General features: G+C 41.6%; 1 protein-coding gene across 1 annotated transcript in view; it reads right to left on the reverse strand.

Annotated features, from left to right (window-relative positions):
- Positions 1-15,576, reverse strand: part of ACMSD (aminocarboxymuconate semialdehyde decarboxylase) — a 61,142-nt gene extending 45,566 nt beyond the window's left edge. Inside the window, exons 1-2 of the mRNA XM_057301407.2 lie at positions 14,406-15,576; positions 7,875-7,919 (exon numbers count right to left, since the gene is read on the reverse strand). Of these exons, the coding sequence (XP_057157390.1) occupies positions 7,875-7,919; positions 14,406-14,462 (102 nt within the window). The 5' untranslated portion in view covers positions 14,463-15,576. The remainder of the gene's footprint in view (positions 1-7,874; positions 7,920-14,405) is intronic.
- Between the last annotated feature and the right edge of the window lie 2,971 nt (positions 15,577-18,547).

Raw genomic sequence — 18,547 nt, forward strand, 5'->3', positions numbered from 1 at the left:
TGGCATCTACGTTGGGCCTCCAGTTTGTGATTCCTAAAGAAAAGGGGAAGAACTAGGGTAGGCCCTGGAAATAAAATTGCCTGAATTCAAATTCTTGTTCTGCCACTTACTATGTGGTCTTGAGCAAGTTAAACAATATCTTCAAGCTTCAGTTTGTTTATCTTTAAAATAGGGATGATAATGACTTACCTTAAAAAATTAATGTGACTTACATTAAAGGGATCATGTCAGCATGAAATAAGATAATCCATATAAAGCGCTTAGTGGAGTATCTGACACATAAGTGTTAGTTATTATGGTTATTTGTTATTAATGTTGTATAACTAATTAGGGGCTAGACAGTGTTCCTCTGCTTTGAGAGCACACCACCTTTGGTGGTGCTTCAGGGCCTCAAGGTTACCTTTGGGCCCCATAGAATGTCCAAGTGGGTGTGCAATGATCAAAGGCTTTGAGCTCTGCTTGGTGGAGTCCTCTGCTCTCCTCCTCCTCCTCTTGGCTTGATCATGAATTGCATCCAAGGCTTCATCCTTCTACTCCATAGACAAGACATCCTTCTACTCCATCTCCTGCATGAAGAAGTCTGGACGCTTTTCACCTTTAAGTGCTGTAGCCTGTTCATTTTGCACATATATGAGGAAGACTTCAGATCCACATTTTATTTCTCAGGGATGGGGAACAGGTCAGTGAGCAAGTTGACTTGTGTAATTGTGACAGGTGTCCACACACTAGCAGAGCTGGGTCTCTGACATCAGGACACCAAGATTGATGTGCTTCAGCTCTGATCCTCCGTTGACCATGCCAGCATCTGAACCACTTCCTAGGTTGGGGAATCTCCTGCAGGAGTCTTGGTGGAGGCAGGGCCTAGCCTTCTTCTGCAGAAGGCCAAATACTTGCTCCCCCTGCCCCAAGCTTGGCCAATCAATGCTTGGTTTTGCATTAAGTGATGCAAAAAAACAGGAAGAGTTGAATTTATTCTGCCAGTGATTCCAGCAGTGGCCATGTACAGTGGCTACTGGCAGTGGTGCTGGGGGCAGTATCCAGCTGGGGCAGCAGCCTCCTTGCCAGGCTGTTCCTGTGGTGTTGCCTTGGCTGTGGCTTCAATCATGGGAATTCCCTGAGTTTCTGCAAGTTTTCTGAGCTTGATTCCACAGATACTTTGTAGTTCTTGAGGGGCTTAAAATATTTCAACAAATTTCTTTTCTTCTTACACTAATGAGTGTTGGTTTCTGTTGCCTGCAACCAAGAGTCCTGACTGATAATGATTGCACAAATAGGATATAGGAACACATGTCTTTTCATTTGGTGAAGAAGGGAGAGGAGAGGGGTGATGGTGAAAAAAAAAGTTGAGAAACAAACTTTGATTTGGCAAATTGGAGGATTTATTTATTTTTGCTCCTTGCTGGGAAAGCTTAATCACTATAAAATACCCAGTATAGCAGAGTACCAAAGAGCACAGTCTTTGCATTCAGACAGCTCTGGGTTTAAATCTCATTAAATTACTTACTAGCAGCACTGACTAGTGAAGTTACGGGCCCTCTGAGTTTAAGCCTCACTTTTTCTATCTGTAAAATGTGGATCATTATACTTGTCATGCTTGTGGCCATCCAACATCCTTGGAACACATCCTATGTGTGAAGAAACGTTCACAATTATAAATTCTGCTTTCTTGAGGTAGAATCCAAAATATGCTTTCCCAGTCTCCCTTGTAATGGGGCATTAGCATGTGCTCTGGGCTTTGCCAATTATATGCACCCACCTGTGCATATAACTTTGACCTGGAAGTGAGCAATGTGAGGAAGTAGAGTCCACCTGTAGATAGGGGTGTTGTCTAAGATGTTGAACATGACTGGAGGAGCAGAGGCAAAGCTTCTAGTCTCCAGCCTCGGCAGCATTAGCATGAGCATCCTGTCCATGACTGGGAGTGGCAACACTTGCATCCTTGTTGGAGCAGCTCACCAGGTGAATGTGGGCATTGATCATGTTAGCACAGCCCTCAGAGCTTGATCTCTGGCCCTCACAGGAACTCTGGGAGCTGTTTTTCTAATTAAACTAACTAGAGTGAATTCTGTTGTTTGCAATTAAGAACACTGAGTGATAAAGAAGATTCAATCATAGAATGTAAAGAACTTAGCACCAGGCCAGAGAGCATGCTCAATAAATAACAGCCAGATTTTACCATGTATTGTCAACTGCAAGGGAGGAAATTGGGTTTCTGTGGGAGATGCCTGAGTAAGTTTTGATTTCAAACAAAGCAGAGTATCTTAAAGCCGCAATAGATTATTTAGTTCAGCCCTTGCATTTTACCAATAAGTCCATGAGGTGCAGTGACTTGTCCAAGGCCATATGCTTAGCTGGTATAGAGCTGTAGTTTATGAAGCCATTTTCCATCTCACAAGGCTAATATTTGGTGATGGGTGTCTATGTAGTAGGCTAAAGTTAATTACTATAATTTCCTAAAGAGTTTGATCTTTTAGGGGCTGGGAGTGCCTCTCATTACATGGCAGGAGAAGCAGACTCACCAAACTTCACTTTTTCACATCCTTCATGCTAGATCCACGGTAAGAAAAATGAACGGTAGCAAGTCGGTAGAACTCTTTCTGAGTAAAAATCACTGCAGAGCAGCTGTGCCCGTATAATAAGCCCCCAGTTCTCATTGGTTTTTATTTTTCCAGCCGGAATTTTGAGAGCTGACAGCCATTGTAAGGAATCAATCCCTGATCTCTGTCGCTTTACATTCAGGCAAGGCTGTGGATGTGTCTGTCAGCACTTGCTGCTGGAGGAGGAAACAGGGATTTCTTGGGTCCTGTTTTTTAACACTGACCTCAGCATTAACCAAGATCTTAAACTAAACTAATAACCAAGTAATGGGAGCAAGCTGCTTTAATTTAGACAACCAGAGCCCAATCCCATTTTTCCCTAAACTCTCAAAAGAAAATCAAGTTTTTTTTTTTTTTAAACAATTCCTCCATGCAACTATTACTATCCAGATAACACACTTTAAATACACCTCTTATATTTTTAAAGCCAGAACTTCATCTTGGAGTCTGATTCCTAGGGAACCTAACCTGTGAACTTCTGACTTTTAAGTTCTAATTCTAATACTATCCCCAAACAAGCCCAAATATGGCTGGTATTTCAAATATCTGATACTGCATGTACCATCAGAAACGTATTTTCTTGTCTTTCCTTTTTTTTTTTTTTTTTTTTTTTTAGATTGAGATGGAGTCTCGCTCTGTTCCCCAGGCTGGAGTGTAGTGGTGCGATCTCGGCTCACTGCAATCTCCGCCTCCTGGGTTCAAGTGATTCTCCCACCTCGGCCTCCTGAGTTGCTGGGATTACAGGCGCGTGCCACCACACCTGGCTAATTTTTGTATTTTTAGTAGAGACGGGGTTTCACCATGATGGCCAGGCTGGTCTCCAACTCCTGACCTCAAGTAATCTACTTATACTTTTATAAATATTCAATCAAAAGACAAATAATGTTTTTCAGTTCTGAGCAAGGCTTTGCCATGACAAATGACTACCCCTCAATTTGTTTGGGGAACACTGAAAAACCAAGAGTTAAGAAGAGAAATGGAGCAAACCAGAGAAATGTTTTGGAAAGAACTTTGAGAGAACAGGAATCTCCAGGGTAAGTCAATCCTGGGGGCAGAACACATTTCTTCACTAAAGGAACATAGGAGAGTAAGAATTATTTTCAAATCCCAAATCTGGATTTTCTCATTGCTCCCAGCCTATTTTGCATAATTGTATACATTTGCATGTTGTTTACATTTGCATATTGTTTTCTATGGACTCAAATCCCTGACAACTGTAATTATGAAAAATACAGACTGGGTATGTTTTGGTTTGCTTTGTTTTGTTTTTGAGAGAGAGGGAGTGTGTTACTCTTTTGTCCTATTTGATTACCATTGTATCAGATTTTGCTGGAAATAAATAAGTCAGTAGATGTGACTGGAAAATATTTCCTTTTTGTTTTATTTTGGAGATTTGGCTACTAAGTTTATGAAATTTCTTGATATTAAAACAAAATGAAATGAAGGCCATTCAAATCCACTATTGAAGGACAAACTGAAGACAGGGACATGGAGTAAGAAAAAAAAAAATCACAGCTGCCTGTCCCTGCAGCTGGGGCTTCCTAGCTGCTTTGCCGTCAGCTCCATCTATATCATATTTTCCCTCAGAGAGACTTGAGTCCAGCTTAGAGCATCAGATCCTGGTCTAGGAACTAGCATTTTGAATGGGAGAAGTGAAGCACAGTGTTTGAATTGGCACTTAGTGGACACACAAGAAGGTGAGGATGGGCTGCCTCAGAGACAGTGATGTTTAAAATTCTTGAAAACCTAAGCAGTACCATTCAGGACATAGGCATGGGCAAAGACGTCATGACTAAAACACCAGAAGCAATGGCAACAAAAGCCAAAATTGACAAATGCTAAAGAGCTTCTGCATAGCAAAATAAACTATCATCAGAGTGAACAGCAACCCACAGAATGGGAGGAAGCTTTTGCAATCTATCCATCTGACAAAGGGCTAATATCCAGAATCTATAAGGAACTTAAACAAATTTACAAGAAAAAAAACAACCCCATCAAAAAGTGGGCGAAGGATATGAACAGACACTTCTCAAAAGAAGACATTTATGTGCCCAACAAACATGCAAAAAAGCTCATCATCACTGGTCATTAGAGAAATGCAAATCAAAACCACAATGAGATACCATCTCATGCCAGTTAGAATGGCTATCATTAAAAAGTCAGGAAACAACAGATGCTGGAGAGGATGTGGAGAAATAGGAATGCTTTTATACTGTTGGTGGGGGTGTAAGTTAGTTCAACCATTGTGGAAGACAGTGTGGCGATTCCTCAAGGATCTAGAACCAGAAATACCATTTGACCCAGCAATCTCATCACTGGGTATATACCCAAAGGATTATAAATCATTCTACTATAAAGACACATGCACACGTATGTTTACTGCAGCACTATTCACAATAGCAAAGACTTGGAACCAACCCAAATGCCCATCGATGATAGACTGGATAAAGAAAATGTGGCTGGCTGGGCGCAATGGCTCACGCCTGTAATCCCAGCACTTTGGAAGGCCAAGGCGAGCAGATCACCTGAGGTTGGGAGTTCAAGACCTGCCTGACCAACATGGAGAAACCCTGTCTCTACTAAAAATACAAAATTAGCTGGGCGTGGTGGCACATGCCTGTAATTCCAGCTACTCAGGAGCCTGAGGCAGGAGAATCACTTGAACCCGGGAGGCAGAGGTTGCGGTGAGCCAGGATTGTGCCATTGCACTCCAGCCTGTGCGACAAGAGCGAAACTCCATCTCAAAAAAAAAAAAAAAGAAAAAGAAGAAAAGAAAATGTGGCATATATATACCATGGAATACTATACAGCCATAAAAAGGATGAGTTCATGTCCTTTGCAGGGACATGGATGAAGCTGGAAACCATCATTCCCAGCAACTAACACAGGAACAGAAAACCAAACACTGCATGTTCTCACTCACAAGTGGGAGTTGAACAATGAGAACACATGGACACAGGGAGGGAAACATCACACACTGTGGCCTGTCGGGGGATGGGGGTCTAGGGGACGGATAGCATTAGGAGAAATACCTAATGTAGATGACGGGTTGATAGGTGCAGTGAACCACCATGGCACTTGTATACCTATGTAACAAATCTGCACATTCTGCACATGGATCCCAGAACTTAAAGTATATATATCTCTATCTATCTATCTATCTATCTATCTATCTATCTATCTAATCCCCAAAAAACTCTTTAGTGGTTCCCCACTGTCTTCAGGATCAAGTTCAAAGACCTAAGCTCATTTTGGGGCCTAAACCCCTAAATCCTTCATGGCCCTGTCTGATGAGGTTTCTGGCTTCCTCTCCATCTTTTTGCCTCTTTTTCACTCTCCCTACTCTTGTCTGCCTCTATGTGTTCTCCACAGAGCAACCAAAGTGGTCTTTTAAAGCCATTAAGACCCTCCAAAGAATTTGCATTGTTTTGAGAATGCAATCCAGACTCTTTAGCGTGCCCTGCAAGTCCCCATGTGGCTGGGCCTCTGCCTACCTTGCCAGCCCATTTCCTACTATCTCCCCCTTTCACTGCATTTCAGCCACATTGCCCTCCTTTCTGTTCCTTGAACACATCAACTCTTTACCACTTGGTGGCCTTTGCAACTGCTGTTCCCCCACTTGGAAAAGTGTTCCCTTCTCATCCTCAAAGCCTTTGCCAGGTCACAGACCAGCCAGCCTCTTGCTCTCTATCACATCACTGCTTTATATTCCATTCTCTGAATTGATCATGTTGACTTGTGACCCCTGGAATCTGAGCACTATCAGAGCAGGGACTATGTCTATCTTGTTCACCAGCATATTCTCAGTGTCTAGGTTGGTGGGCCTGACACAAAACAAGTTTCAATAAAAAGTAGTGAGTCAGTGAATGAATGTGTGAGAGCCAGTGGTTCTCAAACTTGAATGTGCTACTTTGGGAGGCTGAAGTGGGAGGACCACTTGAGGCCAGGAGTTCGAGGTCAGCCTGGGCAACATAGTGAGACCCCCTGTCTAAAAAATAAAATAAAATAATGATCTGGGCATGGTGGTGTGTACGTGTAGTCTCAGCTACTTGGGAAGCTGAGGTGGGAGGATCACTTAAGCCTGGGAGTTGGAGGCTGCAAGTGAGCTGTGATTGCATCACTGCACTCCAGCTGGGCAATAGAGCGAGACCTTGTCCTTAAAAAAATTAATAATTAAAAAACCCTTGACGATGCATCAGAATCACCAGGAGGCTTGTTAAAACAGGTTGCTTGCCCTACCTCTAGAGTTCTGATTTGGTAGGACTGGGGTAGGGCCTGAGAATTTGCATTTCTCCCAAGTTCCCAGGTGATGGTGAAACTGGTTGTGGGACCACAGTTTGAGAAATGCTGGTAGCTGAGTGCTTGAATTCTGAGCTTACATATGTTTAATATTTCATGCCTTTGTTCCCTTTCTTCTTTTCCTAGAACATGGTTTCCTTATTCCCTGGGCAAGCCTCCCCGCCTGCTTTAAGATGTGGGATGGGCATCATTTCCTCCAGAAGGCCTTCTCTGAACCTTGGTGCCCAAATCTCTGCCCCTTAGCACCTGATGTAAAGGGAGTCCTAACCTTTCCATGCTGCATTGGGTTAACTCTGCAGATTAACTAGATTTCCAGACCACAAGTCCTCCAGAGCCTGCATTAGTCATGTCTGTATGCCAGCTGGAAGCTCAAGAATATTCCCTCTGAACTCGGAGAGGACATATGATGCCTCTGAAAATGAAGTCAGACCCATGCCCTGGGCAGATCTAGACTCCCAGCTCACTCTTGGGGCTCGTTATTTCTAGAGGGCTTTGCCCACAGCCTTCTTTTTGCTTTTTCCTCTTACCAAACTCAACCCTTAATAACACTGTCTTCTCCCCTTTGTCTCCAGTGTTCAATTTTTCCAGCTTGTGCTCAAACCTAACTGTCCCATTTATTTGGTCAGCTTTAATATACTGTAATAACCTGTAGAGAGCACTAGGTCACTTCCTCCAGGCAGAGCAATAAATGCTAAAACTGGTTGGTGGGGGTGGGGAGAGGGGAGAGAGAGAGAGAGAGAGAGAGACCTTTTAATGTGTTCTCAAATTCCAATTTTATCTTCCTAAATACTACTCTTTGAAGTCACCTCCATTTTTCCCAATTATTCTGAGAAATCTGAGTGCTGTTCCCTTGTCTACAACAAAGCTAATACATGGGCAGAAGAGTGGGGTTCCCTGGAGGCCCAGCCTGCAGTGAGGTATCCCATGGCTCAGCTCTCCCTGAGTGCTACTGATGTTCATACTTTGGAAGAAACTCACCTTGCTGTGGTGTTGGAGCTGCACCCAGCCTCCGTAGCCAAACCTCTGCAGTGGGGAGAAGCACAGTTAGAGTCAAAGAGCAAAGACCAGGCTGCAATCAAGGGGCATGCTAAGTGCAGAAGATCCTGAGCTCCACCTTTCAAGCATTGCCTTCCCATTTCCCCCATACCCATGTATCGCCTATTTAGTATTTACAATTAAATTCACTTACATTTTTCCTTCAATATATTTATACAAGAAGAAAATTCTGTTATCTCAGCAGTGCTGGTTTTATCTTTTCCCCTAATGCAGCTTGAATTTTTAAAATAAAGATTAACATGAAAAAAATATTGTTCATGTGCCACCTAAAATCATTTCACAGGCTACCAGGAGTACATAGCTCCTAAGGACCACTCTTTAGGAAATACACTGCTTTTCAAACTGTGGGTTGCAATCCATGAGTAGATTGTGATATCAGTTTAGTGGATAGGGACTCAAACATTTTAAAACAGGAAATCATGTATGTAGCAGATGCTGTTGGTGTCCCGCTCATATCCCTTTGCTTTCACACTTCTGTGCATGCCAGCCCACCTCCATCAGCCAGCGCCTGCATTTCACTGGCTGAGGGCTTTCTCCTGGAACCTGCTTTGATCAAGCCATCCTAGTAGGTCAGAAGTACTAAGAAATTAGCCCCCTGCATCCCCTTGGCCCAACGCCCTTAACAGATAATTGAGGGAGTTGTATATAAATACACTGAACACACCGTACCCCACCCCTCGGTCAGGATAACACAGAGATGAGGCACACATTTTGCTCTGGAATACAAACCTTTCACTGGCTGCCCTGTTTTCCCTGTCTCACTTCCTCACTCTACTGGTGTTTCCTGGGATCACCTCCAAAGCAAACTACTTGCATCTGAATCCTTGTCTCAGGGTCTGCTTCTTGGAAAACATAAGAGAGTAAAGGAATGGAAAGGAATAGAATAAATTAGAATGTCTCCCATGTATTAAGTAATGGTTTCATAACATTTTTCTTCCCATTTAATGTATATAAATGTTTGTACTGAGTCATAATATAAAATAGATTTCCGCCTGGGGATCATGCATAAAAACTGTGGAAAGCCACCGCCTGAAAACATAGGTAAATATGACTCAAATAACTATTGACTTTATCATATCATATCATACTGCATCATATCATTATTCCTTCTTCACGCTTTCATGGAGTCCCATCTATGACAAGCCTTACTAGGGCAGAGAAAATAAAAGTGAAGGTTAGTTCCAGCCCATGTGGAGCAGAGTCTTGGGAGGTTAAGGCTGGGGTAGGCAAGGAATTGAAGGGCCACATCATTGCGTGTGAGACGCACTGTGACTGTGATGCACAGGTGCTCTGGGGGCCTTGGCGAGGGAGCTGACCTAACACCTTGGGCTGCGGTATTGGGAGGGAGGTTGAAAAGGTAGTCCTGGGGTCAGATTGCAGAGGATCTTCTAGTGTTCAGGATTTCCACGCTTCCTGCATGGCTCTCACAGTGTGGTGTCAGAGGGAAGGAATGGAGGCAGGAGATAGCTACATGAGGGAGCTCCTTAATGGCTCTGAGTTGGTCAGCGGTGATGGGTCAACGAGTAAAGCAAACTGAACATCAACTCAACCTCTCACTTGTGGCTGGATGAGGCCAGGGTACAGCAGTTGGTTCTCATGCTGTGGTGCAGGGAAGTTGTCTGTAGGGAGTCAGGTCTTGGTGGACTCCTTTCCTAGCTCCCTTCACCACTAGACTGAGGGGAAGGTCTGGGCCTGGGCCACAGTGCAGCATAGAGGTGTTTGTGTCTCTGTCTGTGCCTGGGGTCTGCCTCAACAGCTTCTTAAGGTTTGGATTAATTCTATACCAGTTTTATTCCAACCAGGTATGAGGTCTGTTCTTGAGTCCTAGCCCCAAATTATCATATTACCTTTAGAAATCTATCTTCTGTTTCTTCCCCAGTGACATCAGCAGAACCGGTTTTGCAGGCTGGGCAGGCAAGGGAGCTCAGTTTCTCCTCTCTGCATCCAGCCTCTCCTTTGCTTGTGCCCTCAACCCCTGCTCTCACCCTTCATGCATTCAAAGCCCTGGTACTTTTTCCTTCTTTTCCCCTGGAAAAAGCTGCCAAGAGAGGTGTGTTGGGGGAGGAATGGAATATGACCTTAATCAGTTACACTTTAGAGTGAACTTAAGACTATGTGCTCTTAAATTGGAAATTTGCCACTGAATTTTTATCCTTAATGTAGAAGAAAAGGTTTTATTTCCTTCTTTCTCTACTGCCTGCTTTCTCCCGCTTCTTCCTCACTCTCTTTCTTTGTTACTTTCTCGTAATTCTGTAAGGAACTGTAACCCATATGTTAGCAGGTAGAGAAGTATTCCATCTGGGGAAGGATAGGGAGGTAGGAAAGGCAGAGCAGAGGGATCCTCCCACATGCAACAAGTCACTTACAAGGCACTTGACTTTGTTGGTGTGAAATGTCTCCAAGTCACTGTATCCTTATGTGTGTTAATGAAATGAGGCTAAGAGGAGTGGTGGGGACATAAGTTTTCAGGGGAATTAGCTGAGATAGTGCGTATAAAGCTGCTGACACCAGGCCTGGCCAGTGGACAAGGCTTCATTCATGCTAACAATGATGCTGATGGTGACGGTGGTGATGGTGGGGGCACTAATTGCCATGGTGGAGGGAGTGAGGTGGTGGTAGTGGTGTGGCTGAAGTAGTGAGTATGGTGGCAATGGTGGTACCCGTGATGGCTGATGGTGATGGTGCTAGCAGTGACAGCCATGGTGATAGTAGCAGTGGGGATGGTGGTAGGGGTGGCAGTTATGGCGACAGTCTTATTCCAACCCCAAATAGAATACCCTGGGGTCAGAACTAAGGAGAGCCATGAAGAAAAGAGCCTTTTGTCCCTCTGTGTCCCTCCCTCCCTTTCCTGGAAAGTATAAAGTGCCAATTTACCTCACAGGCCCCTTGCAAAGACTCAACTTATTTAGGGCAACTTTATTCTTCTCCAGGTCTGTGCTTGATGTAGCCCCGCAGTTCTCATCCTAGGTTAAGCCGAGCCTGGAGTCTAAAATTTATGACCCTGGGAGTGGTTTTGGTCCGAGCATATGCCAGGAAGCATCTACAATCTGAAAGTGTTTGACTGACAATAACCAGTGTCTCACAGCATTTATGAGCATGCCAAATAAACAATTGAAAACATTCAAGGAAATTCAGTTTTATATACAAGAGATATGTTTCTGAAATGGGCATGTATGAATCAAAGTGGATGAACTGAATGACATTGTTAATGTCTTAAAGACATCACACCTCCATGAGGTGAATAATGAGCCTCCTGGGTGATGAAACCAGATATTTATCTCCTCAGAAGGATTTTCTAAAAATCAAATGATGTCTAGGATTTTGTCTTCTAAAGCCTTATATCGATGAAGTGCAATTGCTAACAAAAGAAGGTGTAAGTATATGGTTTTTAAATTGGAGGTCAGAATTTTTTGCTCCATTTATAATTAGAAGAATCTTTGCAAGCCCTACTATTGGGCAGACAGTAGGTTGTCAGTAAGGCCTTGCTGGAGGAAAAAGCTGAAACTATCATCCTCACTGTTGCTGTGAATAATCCATTGCAGATCAACCTGAAACATCTTTCACCACTGTTTCTTGGGCCCCACCTCCTGTTTGTGACAGCAGAGAGTGTGGGTCCTCATTCATCAGAAACAATTTGATCAAGTATCCCTGAATCCATTGTCTTTATATGTCAGATATGTTTTTTTTTCAAGAACCCTACTTGTAACTCTGACTAAAATTATTATTAGCAAGTGAAAATGAAAAGATTTCTCAAATCCCAGTCCATTGTCATCATTAATTAAACATCACTTCAGGCATGTTGATTCTGCTTTTCCATCTCTTCATTGTGCAAGAAGGTCAAGGTTATTCCAGCAGCAGTACTCTCTTGGGCCAGTTTTCTCAAGATGGATGTGGTGGTGGGGAGGCTCTTGAGGGACCACGGTGGCCTCTCATAGCTCTGGGATTCTAGGTTCATTTCTGAGTCTCAAGCATCTCATCTGTCAAGTGAATAATATAAATCTTATCTGCATATTTCACAAGGTTTATGTAAATTATTTCTCCCTCTGTCTCTCCCTGGAAGTACGAAGTGTTATGACTGTAATGATGGAAATGATGTAGATGGTGATGATGAAGTGTATCAGCTGTCTGCTTGCAGCATATGAGACTACTACATAAGAAGAAACCTGGTTTGGAATGAAAAACCAAACATCATATGTTCTCACTCATAAGTGGGAGCTAAGTTATGAGGATGCAAAGGCATAAGAATGACACGATGGACTTTGGGGACTCGGGGAAAGGGTGGGAAGCAGATGAGGGATAAAAGACTAAAATTGGGTGCAGTGTATACTGCTTGGGTGATGTGTGCACCAAAATCTCACAAATCACCACTAAAGAACTTACTCGTGTAACCAAACACCACCTGTTCCCCAATAGCATATGGAAATAAAAATAAATACATAAAAATAAAAAAAGAAGAAGAAACCTGGTTTATTGGGACAAAATTCCTCTCCCTCTTTAAAGCAATAGCTGGTGATAGAAAGGAGAGGGAGTTTGGAAGCTGGGAAGTCCAAGATCTGGTGAGAACCTGCTTCCTGGTTCTAAGATGGTGCCTTCTTGCTGTGCCCTCACGTGGCAGAAGGGGCGAACATGCTTCCTTGGGCTTACTTTATAAGGGCACTAATCTCATACATGAGGGCTCTGCTCTCATTACCTAATCACTTCCAGAAGGCTGCATCTCCTAATACCATTGCCTTGTGGACGAGGGTTTCACCTGAATTTTGGGGGGGACATACACATTCAGACTGTAGCTCTCTCTATGCCTCAAAATCCTGTCTGCACAAGGAGGTGTATGCCCTGGAGCTTGGAGCCCTGCTTGGAGGGTCGATCATGCTAGCTAGCTCTCTCAGTGGGATAGTACAGGGGGGCGTTGTCCTCTAGAGACCACCGTGGTGGTTTCCAAAGCATTTCATGTGGATATTCTTTCATACTCAAATAGAGAAAAAAGCTGTAACAGAGGAATTAGTGTTTTTTGTTTTTTTTTTTTTTGCTAGGTATAGTTTATGGCTATTTTAAAATACCAAATACTAAAATTTGGATTTTTCTAAAACTCTCAGATTAGGGAGTATAATCTATTGCTTCCATTACCTGTATCACAAGTTAATCAATGTGTTCATTGCATCATTCATCAGGCAAATACTCATAAATGAGGGGTAGAAAGTGGTGGGCGCCATAAGATGTAAGAAACTGCATGCAGCTTCTAAACAAGGCAGATGCACTCCCACAAAGTAACTGGTGCATTCCCTTCATGAAATCATTAACATTGTGAAGTGGTTTACACTTCAGTAAACTATGATGAGGACAACAGCACTCAGAACGGCATGTTCCTGTGTAAACATGTAGAGTCCTTTTAGGAAGAGCAGGTTGAGAGGTTTATCTTTTATCGTTAGCTGTACATAGGATAGGCTTTCAAAGATTTTGTTTTTCAATCCACAGTTTCTACCACCCCTCTTACCTAAGATACCAATGGACAAAGAAATACTTAAGATAAACATTCTTCGATGAGACAACTATGAGAAGAAAATAGTTTCATCTATTTGCACAATGAACCACATTTAATTCAAGTTTGGGTTAATTCATTTTCCCTCACTTGGGATAAAAAAGTTGGAACATTATCGGTGGTGTGAAAGTACTGGCAGAATGCTGAAGATTGGGTAAAACCTGATATTAAGCCTGAACAAACCTCTAGCCAATTTTACATTTCTTTCATGTTCCTCACCTTCCTCTTTTTATATTCATTCAAAAGTTCTTAATGACAAAAGGAAATTTCCATCTTTAGAGAAACACAAAGAATACTCTCTTAGGAGATGTCACTGTGCAAAAGCTTCATGTCATTTATTCTCGGGTTTTTTGATGTACCTACTTCCTAGTTCTTCAGGACAAAGATTTATAGAATAAAGAACATCAAACAGTAAAGGTTTCAGGCAGTGTCCTAAAATAGACTAAAAAAATTCACAAAGCTATCTCTTGTTGCTTCTAAAACTTATTTTAAACATTTTGGAAAGGAGATATATTTTAGAAGTCCTCGAAACCGATCACATTCCATTTTTAATAGTCTTCTACTTAAAATTGTAACTTTAAATTCTGTAGTTGGCATGTATCTTCCCAGCAGCTGAATATGTGATTTTTGAAAAGGTAAATCTGCCTTATTTAAATTGTCCAGATATTTTAAAGAATGGTTCATTTGAGGGAAAAAAGGGTTTCTGAGAAAGCACTTATTTCTTTAATCCAATGTTCTTTCAAAATAAATATAAAAGTCATTTTTAAAAGCTACAAAATCAGAACTACCAAATAATTTAACCCCCTCGCCCCCCACCAAAGCAGATAAACTAGACATCTAATTCCACAAAGAAGAGAAAGGCATTGAGAAACCCTGGAGAAGTTTCAGAAATAATTCAGCAAATTAATTACCATTACCTTTTTTAGATCTGGCCATTCTTTTGGTAGAATATGACTATGGATGTCAATTTTCATCTCCACAGGATCAGAGAAGCATGTAAGGAAAGAAGTTTTGATATCAAGAGACCTTTGTGAAAACTGTGGAGTTAATCGATTTACTTAGTCCCTTTACAGCAACCTTCAGGCAGCAGTCAGTAGGCCTGCCCAACCCAGTCTAGGTCCATTAGAACTGCTTTATTAAAGTTCAAAGTTCTGTTTATTTGTTAACCAAGCTTTGGTTAACCAAGCTTTATTTGTTAATCAAGCTTTGGGTCAACACAGTTTGGTAGTCAGGACTCTTGGCACAAAACTTAAAAAAACAAAAACAAAAACAAAAAAACAAATGTACTCAACTGTATGAGGTCAAAAGCACAGCAGGATGCTTTGACTTACAGCAGGTCAAAAATTGACTGATTTTTCATTTTAAATATTTTAACTTAGTTGTACATAGTTAATAATTAAATAGTTTGTAGTTAAAAATAAAACCATGCAGAGGGCTTTTACAGAAAAAGGATAGATCCCTGACTCACCTTTTCTTACTTTTCCTTGCACTATTCAGAAGCAGCCAGTTTTTATGATTTTGCTTTTTGTTCAGTTAGTTACTCCCATATCTTTAAATAATATTTAACAGTTGTCTTGTTCATGAAAATTTAACGTGTTGAAAAGTTATGGGGAGGTTTCACATTTTAAATCACAGAAAGAGTCCACTCTTCATATATGTTTTTTCCTCCAGTGCCTTTGTCTTGGACTCATTCATTCATGCATTTTTTTCCTTTTTTTTTTGTTTTTTAATTTGAGACGCGGTCTCACTATATTGCCCAGGCTGGTATGGAATTCCTGGGCTCAAGCAATCCACCCACCTTTGCCTCCCAAAGTGCTGGGATTACAGGCGAGAGCCACTGCACCCAGCTTCATTCATGCATTTAACAAACATTTATGGAGAACTGCTATGTGCTGACGATGTAAGGTTGACTGAGAGAAAGATGATACATATCCTAAAGTGTAGGGAAAAGAAGATAGTAGCCATTTCCATTTAGCATTATCAGAGCAGTCAGGGAGGGCTTCCAATACAGCAGAAAGTGGGGCTTATATGGTCATGCCTCTAAAGAGAGCCTGGAACAAAACAGCCCTTGATTGTTCTGTGTTTACCCTTTCCTCTTCCTGGACAGCTTAAAATGTTCAAGGGACCCCAGGTCCCCTGGCAAACCCTTAAACCTGCCTTGGTTGCTCCCTTCAGCTCAGACTCCACAATACATAAATTGAGTAGTCAAAAAGCTTCCTTCTGTAATTCAGCTAGATTCTGGATAAATTATAACAGACAGCTTGAAAGAAAATAAAGGAAATCCTTGAAATCCATTTTTTTAGAAGTTCAGTGAGCTAAAACTGAATGAGTAAGCCTTAAACTAACATGGAGGCACTTGCTAATACTGAGTAAGTAAGTGCAAGCATTTTTAGAGCACTCCCAATGGGCCAGGCACTGGTCCATGAATTTTAATAACGTCGGTTCACTTATTACTCATAACATTCCTGTGGGGGAAGAACTAGGACCAATATTCATTTTATAGAAGAGGAAACTGAAGCACAGAGAAGTAACTTGTTCATGGTTACGCAATAGTGTGTGGGAGAACTGGAATTAGAATCCAGAAAATGTGGCTTCAGACTCCTAGAGATTTCAGGGTTAATATCCCACAAGGGAATGGGAGATAATAATATGGGCTTGTACAAAACTGAAATGCCCTCATTACACTAAAAGTCTGGAAGGATCTAGACCCTCAGGGAAAAAGTAGTCTAGGAAAAAAAATCCATTGGCCAAAAAGAGGGAGTCTGTAATGAAACCTGTCTTCACTATGAGGGGAAAAAAAGAGAAGAAATAACAATTTTCTCTGAGAATTTCTTTGAGAATTACTATTCAAGGTCACCCACTAAGATTTTAGTTAAAGTACCACTCACCTACTTCCTCCCACCCTGTCTTAGTCAATTTAGTGTTGCTTTAATAGAATACCTGAGTCTGGTTAATTTATAAAGAAAAGAAACTCATGTGGCTCACAGTTCTGCTGGCTGGGAAGTCCAAGAACATTGCACCAGGAGCTGTTTGGCTTCTGGTGAGGGCCACATGCTGAGGTACAACATGGTAGAAAAGCAGAAAGGTATGCAGATGTGTGCAAAGAGGGACAGGACAAAGGAGGCTAATGAGTTTTATAACAACCCACTCTTGGAAGAACTAATCTATTTCTATGAGAATTAATCCAACCTCAAGAACTAAACCAGGCTTGTGAAAAATCCATCTTAACAGCCTAATCACCTCTTAAAAACACCACCTCCCGATGCTGCTACATTGGCAATTATATGTTAACATGTTTTGGTAGGGAGAAATTACATCCAAACCCTAGTACTACTTTTGACCAGAAAAAGGAAATGTAAATCCTCCCTGAAGAAAAACATCCCAATTCTGTCTCCTCAGTATTGCCACAGATTAAGCACCCCCAACAAAGTATTGTCTCACAATAAAAAAATTCTACACACATGAGGAAAAAAGTCACTATGAGCAGGAGTCCACAGATGTAATAAATAATAGATTTAAACCTCCAAGAATGTTTACCAAGTTTGAAAATGAGCAAAATGAGACTTTAAAAATGAAATCAAAATAATTTTAATTTAAAAACTCAGTGGAGAGGTTAAACAGATGTAGCTAAAAATAGAATTAATGAAGTGGAAGAGAGACTTTCACACAGAGATGAGAGAATTAAGCATATGTAATGCACAAAACACACAGGTTAGAACAAGAAAGTTTAAATAGAGTCCAACTGGATTGCTAAAATAGAGGAGTCAGAAGTTGGAGAAGAGATATTCCAAGAGATAGTAGCTGAGAATTTTCTAGACCTAGTGAGCCAACAGATCCAGGAATCAAAACCTGTATCAAGAAGAACTGACAAAAATTCATTTGTAGAAACCTTGTAGTGAAAACTACAGAACATCAAAATAAAAATAAGATCCTTTGAGCTGTTAGAGAGAAAGAGAGTGCCTCCAAAACTCAGGAATTAGACTGACAGCATACTTCCTAGAGCAATAATGAGATCCATAGGACAATAGGATAATATATTCAAAAGGCTGAGAGATGCTAACTGTGAACTTAGAATTGTACACCATGTAAAATTTTAACAATGAAGGAAGAGTAAAGACATTTTCAGATAAAAACTGAATTTGCTATCAACAGAGCCTCACTGAAGAAATTTTTAATGACGTACTCCCAAAAGAAAAAAGTGACTCCAGAAAGATGGTCTGAAATACAAGATTGAATGCGGAACAAACAAACTGGTAATCTTATGAGTAAACCTAACTATATTAAGCACTACTACTACTACTACTACTACTACTACTACTACTACTGCCTGTTTTAAGGAGTTAAGACATAGCAAAATGTTATCCAACCACATCTTTGGCATGCCATTCCAACAGTGAATCTCCTAACTCTATCATCTTTTGCAATCTGGATAAACTGAGAGTTTCTTAAATCATTAAGTCCTGGTTCCTTTTAGTTTACCATTTTATCAATCTGTCTTTTCCTTTTGCATGTACTATAAACAAGAAGAAGCCAGGATGCATCTTTAATACTTTGCTTGGAAATCTCAGCCAAATATCCAGTTTTATCACTTACAAGTTCTGATTTCCACACAACTGTAGGGAACACAATTGAGCTAAGTTTTCTGCCACTATATAACAAGGATTCACTTTCCTCCACTTCCTAACATGTTCTCATTTCCTTCTGAGCCCTCACCACACTGCCTGCCTGCCTGCCTTCCTTCTTTCCTTCCTTCCTTCCTTCCTTCCTTCCTTCCTTCCTTCCTTCCTTCCTTCCTTCCTTCCTTCCCTCCCTCCCTCCCTCCCTCCTTCCTTCCTTCCTTCCTTCCTGCCTTCCTTCCTTCCCTCCCCTCTCTCTCTCTCTCTCTCTCTCTTTCTTTCTTTATTCTGAGATAGAGTTTCGCTCTTGTTGCCCAGGCTGGAGTGCAATGGCATGATCTCGGCTCACCGCAACCTCTGCCTCTGGCCTTAAAACGATTGTCCTGCCTCAGCCTCCCGAGTAGCTGGGATTACAGGCATGCACCACCACACCTGGCTAATTT

Source organism: Pan paniscus, chromosome 13 (assembly GCF_029289425.2).
Source record: "Pan paniscus chromosome 13, NHGRI_mPanPan1-v2.0_pri, whole genome shotgun sequence".
Classification (NCBI taxonomy): domain Eukaryota; kingdom Metazoa; phylum Chordata; class Mammalia; order Primates; family Hominidae; genus Pan; species Pan paniscus.